The sequence below is a fragment of the Ictalurus punctatus genome, chromosome 21 (assembly GCF_001660625.3).
Source record: "Ictalurus punctatus breed USDA103 chromosome 21, Coco_2.0, whole genome shotgun sequence".
NCBI lineage: Eukaryota > Metazoa > Chordata > Actinopteri > Siluriformes > Ictaluridae > Ictalurus > Ictalurus punctatus.
Window position 1 is genome coordinate 19770926 of NC_030436.2, and position 24947 is coordinate 19795872.

Consider the following 24947-nt stretch of genomic DNA (forward strand, 5'->3'; position numbering starts at 1 on the left):
ACAATTATTTGCATCTATTTAAAAAAAAAAAAAAGTTCCACCCACTTCGTAGAATCACATCATGTGAACATGTTATTATGTTATTATGACAAACATACTGGATATGTCAGTTTCCATTATAAACCTTATAAATAGACACTTACTAAAGTGGAAACTGAATAAAGTGCTAAAACACACTGACTACTCATCATAATAAAATAAATAAAACTGTAATTGTATTACTACCTGTGCAAAGGAAACACTTTATTATTATTATTATTATTATTATTATTATTATTATTATTATTATTATTACACTCCTACAGCAGTTTCTGAATCTTGCTTTTTTTCCATCCACAGCCTTTCTTCAAAACTAGCCTAGTTTGGGGTGAAAATTGCGACCTTATCTCTTAAAGTGATGTAAAGGGGTGTAATAACTTGAAGGTCATGTTTATTCATGCATGCTGTCACTTCTTCTATCTCTAGATTTATATAAAATATAAAACGTTTCATTAAAATGCGCGTTAAGCCGATCACGTGAGCAGTCTGCGTTTCCTGGGGTGCAACGTTAATTGATGTCCCACCACCAACAGCAAACCATATGACGTTAAAAAGCGACGCGCTGGTTTGCAGATGAAGGCCTTTTAAATACCAGAACAAGATGATATTAACACAAATAATATTCGCTAAACATCAGAGGTTTAAACCGCACAAACTCTCCTAATGACGCCGCTGCTATCTAAACAAACATGTACAGCCTAGGACTTGACATAAATGAACCACAGAACTGTTCTGCACTACCGAAATGTATCCACTAGAGGGCAGGACAGACTTCACTGAACGCCCAGGTGTCGATTTAATACCTAATACGTGACCGTGCAAAAGTTTACACACCCGGAGGGTGAAACAAAGCAATAAAGACAAAAACATTGTAGTTTGAAGCAACAAGCCATTTAGTGTATGTTTCACAGATGTTCCTTAAATATCACAGATAAAATAAAATACATTACAGTGAAAGAGCATCCAAAAGCTGTTATAAAATAATTCATAAATAAACAGTTGTCAGAGACTTTTTATATTGCAATAAGAAAGACGCAACATTTTGAACTAATATCACCTGGAACCTTTCATCATAACAATGTCATAATCACTCTTTGACCATTTTTTGCTATTTATCTCATTGTCTTGTCAAAATATACATTCTGTAACTTAAATGGTAAATGTCACACTTATATAGCTCTTTTATCCAAAGCGCATTACACTGTGTCTCATTCACCCATTCATACACACCAATGGTAGCAGAGCTGCCATGCAAGGCGCTAACTTGCCATCGGGAGCAACTTGAGGTTCAGTGTCTTGCCCAAGGAAACTTCAGCACGTGGAGTCATGTGGGCCGGGAATCAAACCGCCAACCCTATGATTAGTGGACAACACGCTCTACCACCTGAGACACAACCGCCCCCTTCTTCAAGAAACTTCCTATTTATACCACAGTGCTGCTGAGTTCTGGACTCTGATTGGTCAGAAGGTGTTGATTAGTTTTCTATAACAGCAGCTCTGACTGTAGCACAACTGCAAATCACTCTTTGTAATACGTTATCATTTCTATAGTAACCGCTCATTCACTGGGATGATTTTTTGTTTTAATTGTTGATATGGGGAAGTTGAAAAGTAAATCTGAAGCTGCTTCAGCAGTAAAGCTGAAGCTATAAATGGATGAAAATAAATAAATAAAAAGTCTCATTTTTAATAAGTTCCATTTTTAAAGAGGAAAAAACACTTGGGGACGCGCTGTTAGACGAAAAGATTCAAAGTTGGCTTAGTAACTGTAAGTCGGCTTCATCTCACCAACCTGCTGTTGATTATTTTCCCAAAACTGCACAACACAGAGTGTTTATTCCTTACTCATGGTTAACGTATTGATGTAGTCGCTACAGTTTTGCCTCTTTGTGAACTGCACATTGTATAAAGGATTTTTATTAATTGATGTATTTGTGATTTTGCAGATTTGTTCATCTATAACGTAATAAACATCTTGCTGAGGGTCAGTTTTCTGTACTGGTCTATAAAAAATACAAACGTTTTGTTCTCACAGGTCTGTGAGGGTGTTGAGGTGATGGTGGTGGATATTTAAACCTCATGTGCTCAGGACAAAGTAAAAAAAACTGAGCTGAAATGACAGGTGTATTTTTATGGTAAGCCGTGGTTTTCCTGTGAGCTGGTGTGAGAAAGATCTCTGTCTCGTCTGTGGTCTCACTCTGTATGAGAAATGGTACGGTCTGTCCTCCTAATTTTCTCTTTCTCAAGGTTTGTTTTCATATATGAAGCATTCATACATATTTATATGTATATTAAATGTAGCTTTACTTCAGCTACGTATGGAGACACTGTGGAGTTTTCAGGTGGACCGTTTTGGGTTTTTCTCCTGATCTAAAATGATCTTTCTCCAGATATTAAGGAAAAAACATTGCTAAGCATTTAATATCGAGATGTTTAATATTGTTCCACTTAGCGCTTAATGTGAAGCTGTTGTAGTGATGCGTCTCAGATATGTCCGATTGTGCATTTATAAAAAATGATCACTAAATGCACTTCTATAAGTTCAAGATGTCAAGGTTTAAACTTAGCTGATGTTACCTTTATTACAAAGCATCGGTCTGATTACACGCATGAACCAGCTCATTTTACAAAATAATCCAGCATAATAAAAGCTTTGCTATCTGAAACACAGGATAAATGAATAATGATGTTTATAAAGAACCTGTCTGCATTTCCCCCAGTTTTATTTCATGTACTAACACTAAAGAGAGATGCACATGCAAATAGATCACGCTAATGACATCTTGGCAAGTGGGAATGCTCTTGAATACAGTCAAATTTATCATTACAATAAAACAAACCTGGTTCTAGACTTTTTTTCACTAATTTCAAGTTTTAAATTTTCTGTTGTCAGACCATTTTGTTCATTTAAAAAAAGATCGAGAAAAAAGACAAATTATCTGCCAAAGGAAGACGGTAACATAATCCTTGTAATGAAGGTTAGGACACAAGTGCAGATAAAGACTTTTAATAAAGAGAGGCAGGCAGACAAATCCAAATCATGCGACAATAGCGTAGTCGAAAAAACAGCCAATGGGTCAGGCGATCTACAAACAGGTATAGGCTCGAGACGAGACGAGACGAGACGAGACGAGACGATATTAAACATATTTATGAAGGGAGACTGGAGGTGAAAGTCATTAAGACAGAATCACAATACACAACAAGACAGAAATTGTTATAAGTTAGAGTAATTACAGTGTTGTGTATAGAACTAAACAAACACATTGAAGCTCTTTTTTCAGTTATGTGTAAACTACTCAGAAGTGAGTGTGTGAACTTGAGCAGGGTGGAGAGCTGAGCGTTCTGTTAAACACTAGACTACGTGGTTTTCCTGTGGCTTAAATGACCTGCTTCCTGATTTTATTACTCTTGAAACGAGTGTCTCGATGCCTTCACTTCATCCAGGAGCTGTGAAATGGCGCTGCTCGTCCTCCTGTTCTTCTTCCATCTGATTCTGGACATTAACTCTCAATGTGAGTCGTTATTGTGGTGCTGTGAGTTCAGTGATTTGTTCTAATAGATGTTTACAAATAATTCTAGAGATTTTGAGAGATACTTCTGCATGTTCAGTTTGATGTTCAGTGTGTGTATTAAGTGGACTGTGTGTGTGTGTGTGTGTGTGTGGTTGTAGATGTTCCTCAGCCCCGTCTGTCCGTGTCTCCTGAAGTTCTCACAGAGAGAGGATCAGTGCAGATTCACTGTCATGTTCCAGACAATGTTAAAGTGCATCAGTGTTATTTCTACCCAGAGAGAGAGAAAAGAAATCTAAAACTCTCTCCATCATGTCAGCTCTCAGTCACTGGTTCTGAACTGATCAGGTGGACAGGACGAAGTTCTCCTGGAACACTTCATATTACTTGTTTCTACGTTGAGGATAACTCTGTTCGTACTCCTTCTCCTCACTCTCTCCCAGCTCCAGTCACAGTGCTGAGTAAGCTCTACATTACATTTGATGTCTATTACTGTCTGCTTTAATCATGTTTCTAATTCACACTTGAATTTATTACCACAACATGAACGTCTGTAACAGTTAATACCTCTTTTCTACACATCCATTATAGTGCTATTTATTTATTTATATCTTTTATTTATTCCTCTGCAGATCAGAAACCGAGACTAAGCATCAGTCATGATGGTCAGTTTGATGAATTCAGATTTGTGTGTGAAATATCAGGGTCAGAGTCAGTAACTGCTAATTTTAGCTGTAATCTCTACACTGGAGAAAATCCTCAACTTTTCCTAATCCAAACATCTCAAAAGAGAAAATCTGTGAAGGTTTGTAGTTTTACAGCACAGAGAGACGCTGTGTTTAATCGTCTGCAGTCAGTAAAGAGTCGTGAAGTGAGCTGTGATTATTCACTGATCTCTGACCCGACTGCTCGCTCTCTAATGAGTGATAAACACAACATGATGCGTAAGTTATAATAAATCAAATTATGTATTCCATTACTTTATACCTTTGAATAATTTTAACTCATTTTCATTTCATCTTTTGTCAGATTTCTTTACAACAACAACAACAACAATAACAACAACAACAACGACGAGTGATAAATACAACATGACACGTAAGTTACATTTAATCACATGACTTAATGTTTAATTGAATTACTTTTATACATTAGAATTGTGTGTGAACTTATTTACGTGATTTTCATCAGGTTTCTTTCCTACACCAACACAGCCGTCCATCACTACTGAGAAATCCACTGCATGTGAGTTCATTTTATTTTCTTTACTGCTGTTTAGTTCTGTTACACTTTTTTTTTTATAACCGAACTTGAATGTGCAATATGCATTATTTTACATATTTCTTTATTTAAAAAAAAAATCCCTATTAATATTCATGTGTTTATTTTCATCACTGAATATGATAACAGTTTAGTTTCCAATCTCACAAATATGAAGGTTAAAATAAATATATTACAATTTAATGTGTTACTTTAGAGTTTTTAAAAATGTTCAGATTTACACAGGTATATTAGATGCTGGTATACACAAAGAGAGATTCACTAACAACACTGTGTTTATGTGATGCTGTTCTAGATTTGACATTTACACTGAGCTAAAATCCTCTTGTGTGTTTACACGTACAGAATGGAAAGAGTTACAACAGAAAGCAGTTTGTCCGTTCATTCAGAAGTCAGTGATTGACATTGTCCTGAATGGTTTTTGATTTGTGTGTGTGTGTGTGTGTGTGTGTGTGTGTGTGTGTGTGTGTGTGTGTGTGTGTGTGTGTGTGTGTGTGTGTGTGCTTGTAGATGTTCCTCAGCCCCGGCTGTCCGTGTCTCCTGAAGTTCTCACAGAGAGAGGATCAGTGCAGATTCACTGTCACGTTCCAGACAATGTTAAAGTGCATCAGTGTTATTTCTACACAGAGAGAGACAACACAAATCTAAAACTCTCTCCATCATGTCAGCTCTCAGTCACTGGTTCTGAACTGATCAGGTGGACAGGACGAAGTTCTCCTGGAACACTTCATATTACTTGTTTCTACACTGTGGATAACTCTGTTCGTACTCCTTCTCCTCACTCTCTCCCAGCTCCAGTCACAGTGCGGTGTAAGCTCTACATTACATGTATCTTTATAATATATGTGCATTCTGTGTATTAATATCTGCATGAATCATAAAATTACATTCATGTTCCTTAATGCTATTTTTGGTGTAATTTATTAATTGATTGATTTTATTTATTCCTCTGCAGATCAGAAACCGAGACTAAGCGTCAGTCATGATGGTCAGTTTGATGTATTCAGATTTGTGTGTGAAATATCAGGGTCAGAGTCAGTAACTGCTGATTTTAGCTGTAATCTCTACACTGGAGAAAATCCTCAGTTTTTCCTAAACCAAAGATCTCAAAAGAGAAATTCTGTGAAGGTTTGTATTTTTACAGCACAGAGAGACGCTGTGTTGAATCGTCTGCAGTCAGTAAAGAGTCGTGAAGTGAGCTGTGATTATTCACTGATCTCTGACCCGACTGCTCGCTCTCTAATGAGTGATAAATACAACATGATGCGTAAGTTACATTTAATCAAATGACAGAATTTTTTTTTACTTACGTTACTAACTTTTATGTTTAAACTTATTTACGTGTTTTTCATCAGGTTTCTTTCCTACACCAACACAGCCGTCCATCACTACTGAGAAATCCACTGCATGTGAGTTCATTTTATTTTCTTTACTGCTGTTTAGTTCTGTTACACTTTTTTTTTTTATAACTGAACTTGAATGTGTAATATGCATTATTTTACATATTTCTTTATTTAAAAAAAAATCCCTATTAATCTTCATGTGTTTATTTTCATCACTGAAGATGATATCAACAGTTTAGTTTCCAATCTCACAAATATGAAGGTTAAAATAAACATATTACAATTTAATGTGTTACTTTAGAGTTTTTAAAACTGTTCAGATTTACACAGGTATATTAGATGCTGGTATACACAAAGAGAGATTCACTAACAACACTGTGTTTATGTGATGCTGTTCTAGATTTGACATTTACACTGAGTTAAAATCCTCTTGTGTGTTTACACGTACAGAATGGAAAGAGTTACAACAGAAAGCAGGTTGTCCGTTCATTCAGAAGTCAGTGATTGACATTGTCCTGAATGGTTTTTGATTTGTGTGTGTGTGTGTGTGTGTGTGTGTATGTGTGTGTGTGTGTGTGTGTGTGTGTGTGTGTGTGTGTGGTTGTAGATGTTCCTCAGCCCCGGCTGTCCGTGTCTCCTGAAGTTCTCACAGAGAGAGGATCAGTGCAGATTCACTGTCACGTTCCAGACAATGTTAAAGTGCATCAGTGTTATTTCTACCCAGAGAGAGAGAACACAAATCTAAAACTCTCTCCATCATGTCAGCTCTCAGTCACTGGTTCTGAACTGATCAGGTGGACAGGACGAAGTTCTCCTGGAACACTTCATATTACTTGTTTCTACACTGTGGATAACTCTGTTCGTACTCCTTCTCCTCACTCTCTCCCAGCTCCAGTCACAGTGCTGAGTAAGCTCTACATTACGTGTATCTTTATAATATATGTGCATTCTGTGTATTAATATCTGCATGAATCATAAAATTACATTAATGTTCCTTAATGCTATTTTTGGTGTAATTTATTAATTGATTGATTTTATTTATTCCTCTGCAGATCAGAAACCGAGACTAAGCGTCAGTCATGATGGTCAGTTTGATGTATTCAGATTTGTGTGTGAAATATCAGGGTCAGAGTCAGTAACTGCTGATTTTAGCTGTAATCTCTACACTGGAGAAAATCCTCAGCTTTTCCTAATCCAAAGATCTCAAAAGAGAAAATCTGTGAAGGTTTGTAGTTTTACAGCACAGAGAGACGCTGTGTTTAATCGTCTGCAGTCAGTAAAGAGTCGTGAAGTGAGCTGTGATTATTCACTGATCTCTGACCCGACTGCCCGCTCTCTAATGAGTGATAAACACAACATGATGCGTAAGTTACATTTAATCAAATGACAGAAGTTTTTTTTACTTACGTTACTAACTTTTATGTTTAAACTTATTTACGTGTTTTTCATCAGGTTTCTTTCCTACACCAACACAGCCGTCCATCACTACTGAGAAATCCACTGCATGTGAGTTCATTTTATTTTATTTACTGCTGTTTAGTTCTGTTACACTTTTTTTTATAACTGAAGTTTAATCTGCATTGTGTTACACATGTAAGATGTGTTTATTTTATATTACATATCGCTTTTTTTCACAATATATTTTATGTGTGTAGTTTATTTAGTGACTAAAGAGGAATCAATTTTTGGTTCATTTATTTCTTTAAGTATCACAGTTTAATTCCCAAAACTCAAATACATCTAGAGATTAAAATAGACACGTTACAGTTTAATGTGTTACTTCTTTAGATTTAAAACAAACGTGAATGTGTGATCCTGTTCTGGATATGATATTTAGGAAAACAAATATGAATACAAATGTACTCTGAGCTTTCTAAAATCCTACCTGTGTGTTTACACACATGGAAAGAGTTTCAACAGGAATCAGTTTCAACACTTCATTCAGGAATCAGTGATTGACATTGTCCTGGAATGTGTGTGTGTGTGTGTGTGTGGTTGTAGATGTTCCTCAGCCCCGGCTGTCCGTGTCTCCTGAAGTTCTCACAGAGAGAGGATCAGTGCAGATTCACTGTCATGTTCCAGACAATGTTAAAGTGTCTCGGTGTCAGTTCTACCCAGAGAGAGACAACACAAATCTAAAACTCTCTCCATCATGTCAGCTCTCAGTCACTGGTTCTGAACTGATCAGGTGGACAGGACGAAGTTCTCCTGGAACACTTCATATTACTTGTTTCTACACTGTGGATAACTCTGTTCGTATTCCTTCTCCTCACTCTCTCCCAGCTCCAGTCACAGTGCTGAGTAAGCTCTACATTACATTTGATGTCTATTACTGTCTGCTTTAATCATGTTTCTAATTCACACTTGAATTTATTACCACAACATGAACGTCTGTAACAGTTAATACCTCTTTTCTACACATCCATTATAGTGCTATTTATTTATTTATATCTTTTATTTATTCCTCTGCAGATGAGAAACCGAGACTAAGCGTCAGTGATGATGGTCAGTTTGATGTATTCAGATTTGTGTGTGAAATATCAGGGTCAGAGTCAGTAACTGCTGATTTTAGCTGTAATCTCTACACTGGAGAAAATCCTCAGCTTTTCCTAAACCGAACATCTCAAAAGGGAAACTCTGGGAAGGTTTGTAGATTTAAAGCACAGAGAGACGCTGTGTTTAATCGTCTGCAGTCAGTAAAGAGTCGTGAAGTGAGCTGTGATTATTCACTGATCTCTGACCCGACTGCTCGCTCTCTAATGAGTGATAAATACAACATGATGCGTAAGTTATAATAAACAAATTATGTATTCCATTACTTTATACCTTTGAATAATTTTAACTCATTTTCATTTAATCTTTTGTCAGATTTCTTTACACCAACATTATCAACAACAACAACAACAACAGCAACAACAATAATAACAACAATAACAAGTGATAAATACAACATGACACGTAAGTTACATTTAATCACATGACTTAATGTTTAATTGAATTACTTTTATAAATTTGAATTGTGTGTGAACTTATTTACGTGTTTTCCATCAGGTTTCTTTCCTACACCAACACAGCCGTCCATCACTACTGAGAAATCCACTGCATGTGAGTTCATTTTATTTTATTTACTGCTGTTTAGTTCTGTTACACTTTTTTTTTTATAACTGAAGTTTAATCTGCATTGTGTTACACATTTTAAGATGTGTGTGTAATGTGTATGTAATATAATGTGTATTAATGTCTGCTTATAATTTACATTTATATTAAATCAATTGTATTTTCATTACTTTATATTTTTAAAGCATTTTAACCCCTTTGCATGTCAGATTCCTCTTCTGAATCAACACAGCAGTCCGTCACTACACAGAAATCCACTGCAGGTCAGTCATTCAAGTTTAATGTGCATTATGTTAGAATTGTGTGATGTTCATTTTACTTTGGTCATTTGATTTGGTGTAAGTAACGCAATAACATTTGAGGTGTCTTTTTATTGTTAACCAACCAGCGGGATCGTCCTAAAGGTACATCATTCTGATGTATCATTAATATCAATATCACCTGCATTGTATTTATTCTCATATCATTTGTAAACATAACACTGTCTTGATTGCTAACTGTTCTGACATGTTCTTTATTGTTCACACAGGGTTTTTCCCAGCTAACAGAACACATACGACATTCTTTATGTAGCATTACAAAAATAATGTTCAGAAAGACATGTAGCATTATAATTTTCCTAGAACGCTTCTCACATTTTGTTCCAACACTATGGCGACGACAGTGTTAATGTTCCTACAGCTGAAAATGTTGCAGCAAAGAACATTCAGGAAACAGTCAGGAACTGTTAATGATCTCATGATCCAATATCTTATCAAATATTAACAGAGACTGTTTTCATTTTATTCAGGATCGCTGCCTACCGTACTGTCAGTCACCGGTGTGTGTGTTTTACTGGCTGGACTGATGGGCTTCTGTCTCTGCGTGTGTATCAGTGAGTCTTTAACTTCATCTTTTAGCAAAATCTTGATGGTGTTGATAATTATGACATGACTGAAAGTGTTTTTGTTTCTTAGACAAGCAGAAGACTGAGAGGTTAGAAATTTATTGTGTTCAGCTGAACTGCGTATTATTAAATCCTGATTTTATCACATCTAAGCATCTAATAGCCGTGTATATCTGTGTGGATTATCTTCAGCAGATGTAAATTGAACACGACCCACCGTGATCAGGGTACATTTATCACTTTCTTACCAAGCTGGAAAAGTCCAAAAGCCATAAACGACAATTTAACTAAGCACACGTCCACTGAGTTTAAGTAGATTTAAAAGTATTGTTTTTTGTTTTTTCCAGGAGTCATGATGTCCGTGCTCAATATGAATAATGTAAGTAGCATTTCTGTCTTATGAATAATAAATTGTAACTCACTATCAGTTCCAGTTAATGTAATGTTAAGGACTGAAGAATAAGAAAGTCTAACAGACTTTTTTCCTGATGTTTAGTCCGGCTCAGAAACTGCTGGAACTTATTCTGTGATCAGCTCAGTACCCTTACCGTCCCTGCCTTTAGGTAAATTATACAGTACAAACTCACACACATAACATCACTTACTTAATCGTGCTTTACAATAAACACACAACACATGCACTAAGAGGTAAAGAGTAGAAAGAAATTGGGTAAAAACTACCCCAAACATCCAGTGACTTACCCTGTGGATAATCTATAAGGAGATCTGAACCGTGCAGGCTAATCAAACCTGTAAACAAAGACCGAAGTGGAACTCAGACACTGGATATAATATTAAACAGCTTGCAGAAATGCTCAGGGAAAGTGTCAAACCCCCACTAAGAGTCGAGGTGAAGGAACTCTTTAAATCCACTGAACAAATGAAGGTGAAACACGTAACAGGATCATTCAGTACTCAGGTATTATTAAACACAATCCATTCATTTTTCCAGATGATGGATAATTGTTGTATTTAAGACAGTTTTATAGCATCAAAACATATTTAGGGGTTTTCTCCCTCTTCAAATAAAATAAATAAATAAATCTAGTCCAGTAAAGGTTGTAATTATAGAATATTCTGATGAAGTGTAATCAATATGTGTAACTAACATTTAGAATTATTACTTAGAAGCATAATCTAATAATCAGTATTAGTTAATCCTCCTGTACCTTTCTGCACAGCAATAAATTCACATTAGACATTCGCTGAAACTGTTAGGATAGGGCCTCAGGAAGGGAGGCAGATATCAGCTACAGTAGGATGGCAGACAGAAGCTCATTGAGACATTGAGAGGGAGTTTCTGAGTTAAACCTTTTTTTTTTTTTTTAAAGGAAACCTTGTCCTCATAAAACCTCTTTAAGAAGAGCAACTAACTGCTCATGCTCCACACATCTAAGATATTATATAGACATGAATAATTAATTGTGGGGAAGGAGATCGAAGGTTTGTTTCTAATGAGAAAAGGTAAAACCCCGTCTAAGATGAGCTCGCTGTTGCAGAAAGGTATAAAAGGGCATGTGCGTGTTTGCATAATTTGGACTTTCTGCAGATTGTCTCACTTTACTGTTTCAATAAAGTTTGATTATGTTTTGGCCTCTACAAACCCTTTTGTCTGTGAAGTTTTCTTAACTTAGACTGGAAAGATTTTTTCCACTACATAATGCAGCCAAAAGAAACTGTTTTATAATCTGAATGTCATGTCACTATGAGACACTTTAAACTTTACACACGATGTGAATTTTCAGACACCAGTGGAGACATAAAAGTGTATTCTAAGATAACAGTGGTGAGTAGCGTTTTGCTATCAGTTACTGGATAAACTGTTACACTGTTTTGTGGTCAGAGTTTCCATATTACAGACTTTGATGGCTTTCTTGGCTTCATTTCTACTGCACAGTCAGGCTTTGTCTGCAGCAGCAGAACTACACATGAAAGCATCGCTTTACTTGATAAGTCAACAATACATTTTTATTTAAAAGACACTCCTAACTGCTGACATCTTATTTTGTTTTAACAGGTCGACACGTATCATGTGTACAGCTCCATCCCTGACACACACGTGACCACCAATGACGCAGTGTACAGCCTGCTGCAGATGCACTGATGTATATTACACCTTAATGAATGTAAATAGTTATTTACAATATTATTCTTATGTCTGTTATGCCTTAAAATGTGCTTTAATTGAATAGCTTGCTTTTGGATTTGAAATGAATTGGACTTCTGCTGGCTTGTAACTGCAATGTCACTGAATGGAGCCTAGTTTGGGGTGAAAATTGCGGCCTTATCTCTTAAAGTGATGTAAAGGGGTGTAATGACTTAAAGGTGATGTTTATTCATGCATGCTGTCACTTCTTCTATCTCTAGATTTATATAAAATATAAAACGTTTCATTAAAATGCGCATTAAGCCGATCACGTGACCAGTGCGCGTTTCCTGGGGTGCAAAGTTAATAGATGTCCCACCAACAACAACAAACCGTATGACGTTAAAAAGCGACGCGCTGGTTTCCAAATGAAGGCCTTTTAAATACCAGAACAAGATGATATTAACACAAATAATATTCGCAAAACATCAGAGGTTTAAACCGCACAAACTCTCCTAATGACGCCGCTGCTATCTAAACAAACATGTACAGCCTAGGACTTGACATAAATGAACCACAGAACTGTTCTGCAGTACCGGAATGTGTCCACTAGAGGGCAGGAAAGACTTCACTGAACGCCCAGGTGTCGATTTAATACCTAATGCGTGACCGTGCAAAAGTTTGCACACCCGTAGGGTGAAACAAAGCAGTAAAGACAAAACACTGTAGTTTGAAGCAACAAGGCATTTAGTGTATGTTTCACAGATGTTCCTTTAATATCACAGATAAAATAAAATACATTACAGTGAAAGAGCATCCAAAAGCTGTTATAAAATAATTCATAAATAAAGACAAATAGTTGTCAGAGACTTTTTATATTGTAATAATAAAGACGCAAAGTTTTGAACTAGTTTTCTATAACCTGCACATCACAGGTTTATATTAAAGCACTTTTTCTAATACTTTATTGTTTCTATAGTAACCGCTCATTCACTGGGATGTTTTTTTGTTTTAATTGTTGATATGGAGAAGTTTTATGTAAGGATGTGTTTATATATGATTTATGGAAGGAGTCTCCAGTGTCAGAGCTTTGTAACAGTAAAGCTGTAGCTATAAATGGATTTTTTTTTTTTTAAAGTCTCATTTTTAATAAGTTCCATTTTGTAAGAGGAATAAAACACTTGCGGACGCGCTGTTAGACAAAAAGATTCAAAGTTGGCTTAGTAACTGTAAGTCGGCTTCATCTCACCAACCTGTTGTTGATTATTTTCCCAAAACAGCACAACACAGAGTGTTTATTCTTTACTCATGGTTAACGTATTGATGTAGTCGCTACAGTTTTGCCTCTTTGTGAACTGCACATTGTATAAATGATTTTTATTAATTGATGTATTTGTGATTTTGCAGATTTGTTCATCTATAATGTAATAAACATCTTGCTGAAGGTCAGCTTTCTGTACTGGTCTATAAAAAATACAAACGTTTTGTTCTCACAGGACTGTGAGGGTGTTGAGGTGATGGTGGTGGATATTTATACCTCATGTGCTCAAGACATAAAGTAAAAAAACTGAGCTGAAATGACAAGTGTATTTTATGGTAAGCCGTGGTTTTCCTGTGAGCTGGTGCGAGAAAGATCTCTGTCTCGTCTGTGGTCTCACTCTGTATGAGAAATGGTACGGTCTGTCCTCCTTATTTTCTCTTTGTCAAGGTTTGTTTTCATATATGAAGCATTCATACATATTTATATGTATGTAGCAAGTGGCTCGTTTGTAGCAACTACGCCACCCCGAGAAAACGGGGGAAACAACCCTAACAAACACGTTCCACTTAGAACAGGCAAGAGGCATGGGTTTCCATACAAAAATATTTTATTTTGAAGTTAAAGACTGGCCAAGAATTAAAAAACAAACAAACAAACAAACAAAAAAACCCAGCAACCAACACAGTCAGGCATTGGTCAAATAAAACAGTCACAAGAAGAAATTAACAATCATAGGAGAACTGAGGCCTCCTATATGAAGGGCAGGCTAGTACCACAGCACCAGCTCTACAAAAGGGAAAAGAACCCCACCAATCAGAACCATACCCACAAAATTCACTGCAAATAAACACAGCAATAATAATAATAATAATAATAATAATAATAATAATAATAATAATAATAACAACAACCCTTAGTTAAATAAAGCCTAAAGTGCAGCAAAGAACTCCCCCCAGCCTCAGGAAGCACTCAGCTCCTACAAGGAGAAAACAAAAACACAAGAAAAAAAAAATCAATTCCAATATGCTCAAAGCAGGCAAACAAAAAAATAATAATAAAAACAAAAGACAAAACTTACTGTCACAAAAATCAGATAACCCCGAGCTCAAACTGATTACAGGTAGCAAGTTTACCAAGACTGACCAAAACCTACCACATAGCAGTACAGCACAGTTGATAAAGACTGTTACAACACAGCTGAACTGGAAAAAAAACTGATCTGAGTGACAGTTACCAACACAAATAAAGCAAAATAAAGCAAAGCAAAGCAAAAATAAAGCAAAAATAAAGCAAAGCAAAGCAAAACAAAGCAGCAACGTGGCCCCGCAAGTGAGGGGGAGGAGCTATACCGAAACGACCACACCTCACTCAGCCAGCTGGCGCTCCGACCGGGGCTCCGTTAAACTGCCATGCTACACCGATGGGAGCCTTGACGGCACACCACCCATGCACACAGTCTCGGTAGCCCAACGTCACACTCTGTAGTCAGTAGCAACGAAAGGAAGAGGCGGGGTTTCGACCAAGACGCATTCCATGAGGCATAAACAACTTATATACTGTGGTGGGGAGAGAGCCCATTGGCCACGTAGTTAATAGGGATGACGTATTAATCACGGCACACCTCACTACATTAGACATGAGACACTGTGGAGTTTTCAGGTGGTGTAACGTCCCGAGACGTAAGGGAGTTGAGTGCGGATGCAAATGCAGATAAAGACCTTTTATTAAGGAGGCAGGCAGACAAATTCAAAACGTGACACAGAGACGTAGTCAAAAACAGGCAATGGGCTGGGAGATTTGCAACCAGGTATAAACTGGGCTAGGTGGGAATCGACACGAGAAACACGGTATGGACCATGACGCTATATATAACTAGGTAAAGCACTATACTCAATACTGCGCAAAGTGTCCAGGGAACGAGGGGTTTATATCACAAATGTAATCAAGGGTAAATACAGATAGCTGAAACCAATGTAGACACACCTTCGGACAACAACCAATGACTAAACGGGGGCGGAGACAGAACATAGTCAAAACAAACACACGTGTCCACAGAAAACAAATTCCCAGTCATCAAACAATCGAAAAGCATGTGTTCGCTGAGCGCTCGCGCACCTAGCTCGTCCACGCCCGTGCACACGCGCTCGCGCTCCGGCTTTCCGAGCACGCTGCAACCTGCAGCGCTGTCTCAAGGGGGAATCGTGACAGGTGGACCGTTTTGGGTTTTTCTTCTGATCGAAAATGATCTTTCTCCAGATATTAAGAAAAAAACATTGCTAAGCATTTAATATCGAGATGTTTCATATTGTTCCACTTAGTGCTTAATGTGAAGCTGTTGTAGTGATGCGTCTCAGATATGTCCGATTGTGCATTTATAAAAAATGATCACTAAATGCACTTCTATAAGTTCAAGATGTCAAGGTTTAAACTTAGCTGATGTTTCCTTTATTACAAAGCATCGGTCTGATTACACGCATGAACCAGCGCATTTTACAAAATAATCCAGCATAATAAAAGCTTTGCTATCTGAAACACAGGATAAATGAATAATGATGTTTATAAAGAACCTGTCTGCATTTCCCCCAGTTTTATTTCATGTACTAACACTAAAGAGAGATGTACACGCAAATAGATCACGCTAATGACATCTTGGCAAGTGGGAATGATCTTGAATACAGTCAAATTTATCATTACAATAAAACAAACCTGGTTCTAGACTTTTTTTCACTAATTTCAATATTCAAATTTTCTGTTGTCAGACCATTTTGTTCATTTAAAAAAAGATCGAGAAAAAAGACAAATTATCTGCCAAAGGAAGACGGTCACATAATCCTTGTAATGAAGGTTAGGACGCAAGTGCAGATAAAGACTTTTAATAAAGAGAGGCAGGCAGACAAATCCAAATCATGCGACAATAGCGTAGTCGAAAAAACAGCCAATGGGTGAGATGATCTACAAATAGGTATAGGTATAGGCTAGAGACGAGACGAGAAGAGACGAGAAGAGACGAGACGAGACGAGACGAGACGAGACGAGACGAGGGTATAGACGCTTGATACAGTGATAACACTAATTCTTCTCAAAGAGTGAATGCCTAGAAAGTCCTTTTAAAGGTGGTGTGATTGTGTGTGAGATCGGATGCAGGTGTGCGTGATTAGAATGAATGAGTGTTCTGGGAATTGCAGTCCATGGCGGCCATGTTTGTAGGCCGCAGTGCAGGATGGGAAATGTAGTCACTGGTTTGCTGTGATATGACAAAGACGAAAATCCAAAAATAGCTTTAATAATCTTATATTTGGTTTCCTGTAATTTCATAAAAAGAAAATGTGAATAAATTTGACTTTATTCAAGATATTTCTAAAATTCACTTGTTCGGTTTTTTTAACATCGTGTGCATTTCTTTAGACTCGTGTTAAACTAATTTTAGTCATTTGACAGCTATTAAATATTCTAATAGCAGCATTTCCTCTTGTTTTCAAAAGTCCAGATATTTCAGTGTGACACTGCATACAGTGTGTATTAACTACACAGTTTGATCAAATAAGTTCTGATATTAAACATATTTATGAAGGGAGACTGGAGGTGAAAGTCATTAAGACAGAATCACAATACACAACAAGACAGAAATTGTTATAAGTTAGAGTAATTACAGTGTTGTGTATAGAACTAAACAAACACATTGAAGCTCTTTTTTCAGTTATGTGTAAACTGCTCAGAAGTGAGTGTGTGCACTTGAGCAGTGTGGAGAGCTGAGCGTTCTGTTAAACACTAGACTACGTGGTTTTCCTGTGGCTTAAATGACCTGCTTCCTGATTTTATTACTCTTGAAACGAGTGTCTCGATGCCTTCACTTCATCCAGGAGCTGTGAAATGGCGCTGCTCGTCCTCCTGTTCTTCTTCCATCTGATTCTGGACATTAACTCTCAATGTGAGTCGTTATTGTGGTGCTGTGAGTTCAGTGATTTGTTCTAATAGATGTTTACAAATAATTCTAGAGATTTTGAGAGATACTTCTGCATGTTCAGTTTGATGTTCAGTGTGTGTATTAAGTGGACTGTGTGTGTGTGTGTGTGTGTGTGTGTGTGTGTGTGTGTGTGTGTGTGTGTGTGTGTGTGTGTGTGTGTGTGTAGTTGTAGATGTTCCTCAGCCCCGTCTGTCCGTGTCTCCTGAAGTTCTCACAGAGAGAGGATCAGTGCAGATTCACTGTCATGTTCCAGACAATGTTAAAGTGTCTCGGTGTCAGTTCTACCCAGAGAGAGACAACACAAATCTAAAACTCTCTCCATCATGTCAGCTCTCAGTCACTGGTTCTGAACTGATCAGGTGGACAGGACGAAGGTCTCCTGGAACACTTCATATTACTTGTTACTACACTGTGGATAACTCTGTTCGTATTCCTTCTCCTCACTCTCTCCCAGCTCCAGTCTCAGTGCGGTGTAAGCTCTACATTACATTTGATGTCTATTACTGTCTGCTTTAATCATGTTTCTAATTCACACTTGAATTTATTACCACAACATGAACGTCTGTAACAGTTAATACCTCTTTTCTACACATCCATTATAGTGCTATTTATTTATTTATATCTTTTATTTATTCCTCTGCAGATCAGAAACCGAGACTAAGCGTCAGTCATGATGGTCAGTTTGATGTATTCAGATTTGTGTGTGAAATATCAGGGTCAGAGTCAGTAACTGCTGATTTTAGCTGTAATCTCTACACTGGAGAAAATCCTCAGCTTTTCCTAATCCAAAGATCTCAAAAGGGAAAATCTGTGAAGGATTGTAGTTTTACAGCACAGAGAGACGCTGTGTTTAATCGTCTGCAGTCAGTAAAGAGTCGTGAAGTGAGCTGTGATTATTCACTGATCGCTGACCCGACTGCTCGCTCTCTAATGAGTGATAAATACAACATGATGCGTAAGTTACATTTAATCAAATGACAGAAGTTTTTTTAATTACCTTACTAACTTTTATGTTTAAACTTATTTACGTGTTTTTCATCAGGTTTCTTTCCTACACCAACACAGCCGTCCATCACTACTGAGAAATCCACTGCATGTGAGTTCATTTTATTTTATTTACTGCTGTTTAGTTCTGTTACATTTTTTTTTATAACTGAAGTTTAATGTGTAATATGCATTATTTTACATATTTCTTTATTTTAAAAAAAATCCCTATTAATATTCATGTATTTATTTTCATCACTGAAGAAGATATCAACAGTTTAGTTTCCAATCTCACAAATATGAAGGTTAAAATAAACATATTACAATTTAATGTGTTACTTTAGAGTTTTTAAAAATGTTCAGATTTAGACAGGTATATTAGATGCTGGTATACACAAAGAGAGATTCACTAACAACACTGTGTTTATGTGATGCTGTTCTAGATTTGACATTTACACTGAGTTAAAATCCGCTTGTGTGTTTACACGTACAGAATGGAAAGAGTTACAACAGAAAGCAGGTTGTCCGTTCATTCAGAAGTCAGTGATTGACATTGTCCTGGACTGTGTGTGATTTGTGTGTGTGTGTGTGGTTGTAGATGTTCCTCAGCCCCGTCTGTCCGTGTCTCCTGAAGTTCTCACAGAGAGAGGATCAGTGCAGATTCACTGTCATGTTCCAGACAATGTTAAAGTGTCTCAGTGTCAGTTCTACCCAGAGAGAGACAACACAAATCTAAAACTCTCTCCATCATGTCAGCTCTCAGTCTCTGGTTCTGAACTGATCTGGTGGACAGGACGAAGTTCTCCTGGAACACTTCATATTACTTGTTACTACGCTTTGGATAACTCTGTTCGTACTCCTTCTCCTCACTCTCTCCCAGCTCCAGTCACAGTGCGGTGTAAGCTCTACATTACATGTATCTTTATAATATATGTGCATTCTGTGTATTAATATCTTCATGAATCATAAAATTACATTCATGTTCCTTAATGCTATTTTTGGTGTAATTTATTAATTGATTGATTTTATTTATTCCTCTGCAGATCAGAAACCGAGACTAAGCGTCAGTCATGATGGTCAGTTTGATGAATTGAGATTTGTGTGTGAAATATCAGGGTCAGAGTCAGTAACTGCTGATTTTAGCTGTAATCTCTACACTGGAGAAAATCCTCAGCTTTTCCTAATCCAAAGATCTCAAAACGGAAAATCTGTGAAGGTTTGTATTTTTACAGCACAGAGAGACGCTGTGTTTAATCGTCTGCAGTCAGTAAAGAGTCGTGAAGTGAGCTGTGATTATTCACTGATCTCTGACCCGACTGTTCGCTCTCTAATGAGTGATAAACACAACATGATGCGTAAGTTATAATAAACAAATTATGTATTCCATTACTTTATACCTTTGAATAATTTGAACTCATTTTCACTTCATCTTTTGTCAGATTTCTTTACAACAACAACAACGACTCAGACATCCACTCCTGAAGAGAAACCCAGTGCAGGTTAGTGACTCAGTTTTAATTACATTACATTAGAATTTCGTGGTGTTCATTTTACTTTGTTCATTGTTGTACTGTAGGAACACAAAAAAAAATCAGTGTGTGTAGTTTATGTAAATATTTGTGTGCATCAGATTTGAGTCTGGTAACGACGCCACCATCCACAGCTACGGAGGAATCTACAGCAGGTCAGTTTATTCCTTCATCCACCACTGTTTAGTCCTTTTAAATAATAACACTTGTATTTATTATGTCCTTTATTATATGTTGTGTATTTGTTTTAAGCTTCTCCAGTTTTTTCAACTCCTCTGATCACCACAAGACACACAGCGACTCGTAAGTTTACTGTGTAGTAGGTCTTACTATGAAACTAGAAAGACTTTAAAACACCAGACACACACCTTTAAAACAGTTCCTGCTGTAACAGTTAATGCATTCGACTTGTTATATGCTGTAGTGTATATTGCTGGAGTGAACTTTGTGCAGTTTTACTATGAGAATGTCCATTCATGGATTTATCTTAATTATATATTAATTATATATTAATTAATCCCACTTAGAAAAATATCAATATGATATAACTTTGTTTGGATTATAAATAACCTCCTGTTCCTTCAGCAGATTATTTCACCCCAACCCCCCCCCCCCCCCCCTCCCCCAACTTATATAACATACAGTTTATAAGAAAAACTTCTATGCTGCAGTATAGTGAACTATAGTGTGCAGCTTAATTATCATCATGGTATTTATGAGGTTGTTGTTTTGTTGTTGTTGTTGTTCTTGTTTTTTTTTTTACCAACAGCAGGATTCTCCTAAAAGTTCATCATTCTGATATATCATTAATATCACATCTACGAACCGGCATTGTATTTATCATCATCATTTGTGAACTTAACATTTTGTTGATTGCTAACGGTTCTGAAATGTTCGTTCAAACCAAGATACCCTGTGTTGTTCTGTGATATTTGGAGGAATCAGGGATTTACCCAGCTAACAGAACACATACGAATGTTTAATTATGTATGCAACAAGATGAACTGTAACATTACAAAAAGAATGTTCAGGAAGATGTGTCGTAAAGTTTGGCCTTATAATTTTCCTTGGATGCTTCTCACATTATGGCAACGTTAGTGTTAATGTTCCTACAACTGCAAAAAAACAACTTCTTAAAACACCCAGAGGACCTGACTGACTGCACTCTACAGGAACCAAAAGTTCGTAATATAAAACATTCAGAAAGTTTCTGTTTTGCAGACATTCCACAACACTAACTGGAACTAGAAATGGAAAAAAATACTAGCTGTCCGTCATTAATAAATAAATATTGTAATTGCTGGCACGTTGCTGTGGTCACTTGGGGGAACGTCGGAGTGTTAACAGTAACTGCACTTCATCACACCACCTCGTCTCTCAGTATTTTACTATAAGAGCCCCGTCCAACAGTCAGGAACTGTTAATGATCTCATGATCCAATATCTTATCAAATATTAACAGAGACTGTTTTCATTTTATTCAGGATCGCTGCCTACCGTACTGTTAGTCACCGGTGTGTGTGTTTTACTGGCTGGACTGATGAGCTTCTGTCTCTGCGTGTGTATATCTGTGTGGATTATCTTCAGCAGATGTAAATTGAACACGACCCACCGTGATCAGGGTACATTTATCACTTTCTTACCAAGCTGGAAAAGTCCAATCTGCTGATTGGCTCTGTGATGTTAGGTCTCAACAGATTTACAGGTGAACACTAATCAGCTTTATGAAGTATTAATAAATCATTAAAAAATAATTATTACACTGAAAAGTCCAACCACAATTTATTAAATCCACTTAATCATAATAAAAGAAATAAATCTGCACTGTATGTAATTAAACAACTACTGGTGTAAATGAATCTTTTTTTAAAATACTTTTTATTTCAAAGCACTGCAGTGTTTTTTTTTTTTTTTTTTTACAAGAAGTCAAAGCTGAATGTGTGTGTGAACTGTTCCCCCTGCAGACGGTGATGAGGTTTACACAGAGGTGATGTACACACTCTTCTCTCAGCAGTTCTCAGAGGAAACACAGCTCCTTTCAGCTTCCTCTGAATGATGGACACTGAACAGCTTCTGTCTTCTGTCTCAGTTTAAAGTCTGAACTCAATAAACTCTTATTTGTTAAATAACACAAATGTTCCTAACAATTCATTTGATTCTCATGAATGCTTGTCACAGTCTGCCTTTATCATGAACCGTGTGTTTTCTAAAGGAAATCTGCAGGGTGAACTATTTTACTGTTGAATTTGAAACGCACAATAAATCATTTAATCAGAGATGCACTTTAAATCATCCGAGTATTGCTTCTTTATCTTTTATCTTCTTATACAGCCTATCTGTGTGGATTAATTTTATTGGTCTTGCTTTGTTGTTGTTTTTTTGTTGTAGTTTGTTTTTCGTTGTAGCTTTTCTGTCTGCTGTTTTTTAAGTGGCCAGCATTCAGCACCGTAGGTTAAAGCAGGTCTCACAGTGGACTTATAAATCTTGCCTTTGATTTGCACTGGCATTCTTTTGTCACAGAGCGCTCCTGTTAAACTCCTCCATTTCAGCCACCCTGCATTCACACGACTCGTGATATCGGCGTCAATAGAGACATCGCTAGATAGAATGCTACCGAGGTATTTAAAATTGGTGACTGAGTTATGTGCGGAGTTTTGGAGAGAAATTGTGTCATGTTCGTTGCTGTTTGAAAAGTTGCAGTGCATATATTCAGTCTTCTGTCTGCTTATTCTAAGGCCAGCATTTTCCAGCACAGCTCTCCATTCTTCCAGGTGTTGTTGGAGCTCTCTTGGGTCTCCGTTGATAAGGACGATATCGTCTGTGTAGACAATGTCCCAGGGTATTGAATGTTGCACCTCCGCCGTTACGTAATTCATCACCAGGTTAAAAAGTAGGGGGCTGAGTGCCGAACCTTGATGAACTCCTACTCTCACTTCAAACCAGTCGCTGATTCCTGCTGGGCAACGCACCTTACTGGTTACGCCTTCGTACATGTCAGCCACTATATTGATGAGACATTCGGGCACTTTTTGTGATCGTATAGCTTGCCATATTAGTGGTCTCGGAACACGGTCGAAAGCTTTTTCTAAATCTATAAACACCATGTGTAGATCTTTCTTGTTGTCTCTGTGCTTTTCCATAAGGATTCGAATCGTATGTATAGCATCGACTGTTGATTTTTCTGCAACGAATCCGCATTGGTTTTCAGTGACCTTAGTTAGATGCAACAATCTTCTATTTATTACCCGTTCCCTGATTTTAAAAGTGTGTGATATCAGTTTTGTAGCCCTGTAGTTCCCACATAGTCTTAGGTCACCTTTGTTTTTGTAAAAAGGCACTAGGTAGATTTTTCTCCATGCAGTTGGAATGCCGTCATCAGGAATTTTGATGAACAAGGTCGTCAGGAAGTAAACTCCCGGATCTCCTAACCTCTTCCACAACTCTGACGGTATGTCATCAGGCCCAGTGGCCTTGTTATTGGGCATTTTCTGTACTGCTGATTTAACCTCATCTAGTGTGATTATTGGCCAAGGACCTTCCTCAGGTGCTTGTTCTTGAGGTGGTTCACATGGGTATGTTTGGTTGAGTAGTTCTGAATAATACTCTTTCCATCTCTGCTTTATGTCATCGTTAGATGTTAATAGGTGTCCTTGAGCGTCTCTGATGTACTTGATGGTTTTTGTATCCTGGGTGTCTCTGTTTTGCGACTTTAAAGAGTTGCTTATCATTAGGTGCGTCTTCCAACTTAGCATATAGATCTTCCTTAGTAATGGCCCTTGCCTGTGCTACTGCGCGTCTCACATCTTTTTTTGCGGTGCGATAAGAGATACAGTCCTCCTCACTGCTTGTTTGTTGCCAGAGCTTGAAGTGAGATTTTTTTGTCTGTAGTTTTTGCTGAACTTCTGCTTTCCACCATGTAGGGTCTTTACCGTCTCTGTCTACACCTCTGGATACACCCAGATATTCTGTTGCCTTTTGGTTACAGTACTTATGAAATTCATCCCACATGGTGTTGGCTGAGTGTTTTGTGTGATCTTTGTTTAGGTAGTCGGTTAACTGTACACACATCTATGCCCTTCAACTCGATCTAGCTTATACCAGCGAATTTCCGCAACGTTTTCAATTCTTACTTTCACTGGTCTCGGTGTCAAGTCAGCGACAAGGAGGCGATGTTGAGAAGTCAAAGGTTCTCCGGGGATAACCTTGCAGTCCCTGAATGTCTTGAGGAGACTTCGGTCTGCGAGGAGGTAATCCACCTGCGTACAGTTTCCACCACTCGTATAGGTAATTAAGTGTTCTTGTGGCTTCGAGAAAAAGGTGTTGACTATTGCAAGGTTGGAGGTTGATGCGAAGTTTAAAATGTCCTCTCCTTGTGCATTTTTGCTGCCGAAGCCTCTGCTTCCATGCACCGTCTGATATGTGGTAGCTTTTTGTCCGACATGGCCATTAAGGTCAGCCCCTATGTATTTTGACTCAGAGTTCAGAACAGACTGAAGCAGATCGTATGTGATTGTGCCCTGCGATGGATTGGCACCCTGTCCAGGGTGTACCCTGGCTTGTGCCCAATGCTTCCTGGGATAGGCTCCAGGTTCCCTGTGACCCTGAAAAGGATAAGCGGTACAGAAGATGGATGGATGGAGATCGTATAGGTCATCCCAAAATAGCTGCTTTTCGGCTTGTGACAAACCAGTCTGTGGCGCATAGGCTGTTATGACATTCGTACATGGCTGGTCGTTTAAAGCAAATTTGACCATAAGAATTTGTTCACTTATTCTTTAAATGATTACTAAGGTTTTAATACATTTCCAAAAAAAAGTCCAATCCAAAAATATAATAAATTTTTCCCACATAAAAACTAAGATGAGATGCTGTGAGGGTTTTAAGCCGTGGTGATGCTGACCAAAATGAAGTGACCTGATACTGAAGAAGAATAAATGCAGATTGAA

At 37.5% G+C, this 24947-nt stretch overlaps 1 protein-coding gene and 1 long non-coding RNA gene across 3 annotated transcripts; both read left to right on the plus strand.

Annotated features, from left to right (window-relative positions):
* The first annotated feature begins 8652 nt into the window (after positions 1 to 8652).
* Positions 8653 to 13713, plus strand: LOC108254727 (uncharacterized). 2 transcript variants are annotated; one of them, XM_053673927.1, is made up of 11 exons: positions 8653 to 8959; positions 9044 to 9133; positions 9227 to 9280; positions 9502 to 9555; positions 10083 to 10166; positions 10249 to 10267; positions 10371 to 10405; positions 10526 to 10557; positions 10675 to 10741; positions 11924 to 11964; positions 12196 to 13713. In XM_053673927.1, the coding sequence occupies exons 1-11, from the start codon at positions 8935 to 8937 to the stop codon at positions 12280 to 12282; spliced, it is 588 nt and encodes a 195-aa protein (XP_053529902.1). In that variant the 5' UTR covers positions 8653 to 8934; the 3' UTR covers positions 12283 to 13713. The 2 variants fall into 2 exon arrangements, with proteins under 2 accessions (XP_053529902.1, XP_053529903.1); XM_053673928.1 differs by having other exon boundaries at positions 10374 to 10405.
* A 5365-nt stretch (positions 13714 to 19078) lies between these two features.
* On the plus strand, positions 19079 to 22346 carry LOC128628902 (uncharacterized). Its single transcript, XR_008393143.1, has 6 exons — positions 19079 to 19371; positions 19517 to 19972; positions 20104 to 20157; positions 20255 to 20305; positions 21486 to 21623; positions 21966 to 22346. It is a non-coding gene; the product is annotated as an uncharacterized LOC128628902 (long non-coding RNA).
* The last annotated feature ends 2601 nt before the right edge of the window (positions 22347 to 24947 follow it).

What these genes read in the sequence shown, in the direction of transcription:
- LOC108254727 (XM_053673927.1), top strand. Translation starts at nt 8,935, where the DNA reads ATGAGTGATAAATACAACATGATGC. An exon ending in TACTGAGAAATCCACTGCAT is followed by an intron (nt 9,281 to 9,501) that starts GTGAGTTCATTT and finishes TTTGCATGTCAG; the next exon opens with ATTCCTCTTCTGAATCAACA. An exon ending in CCGTGCTCAATATGAATAAT is followed by an intron (nt 10,558 to 10,674) that starts GTAAGTAGCATT and finishes CCTGATGTTTAG; the next exon opens with TCCGGCTCAGAAACTGCTGG.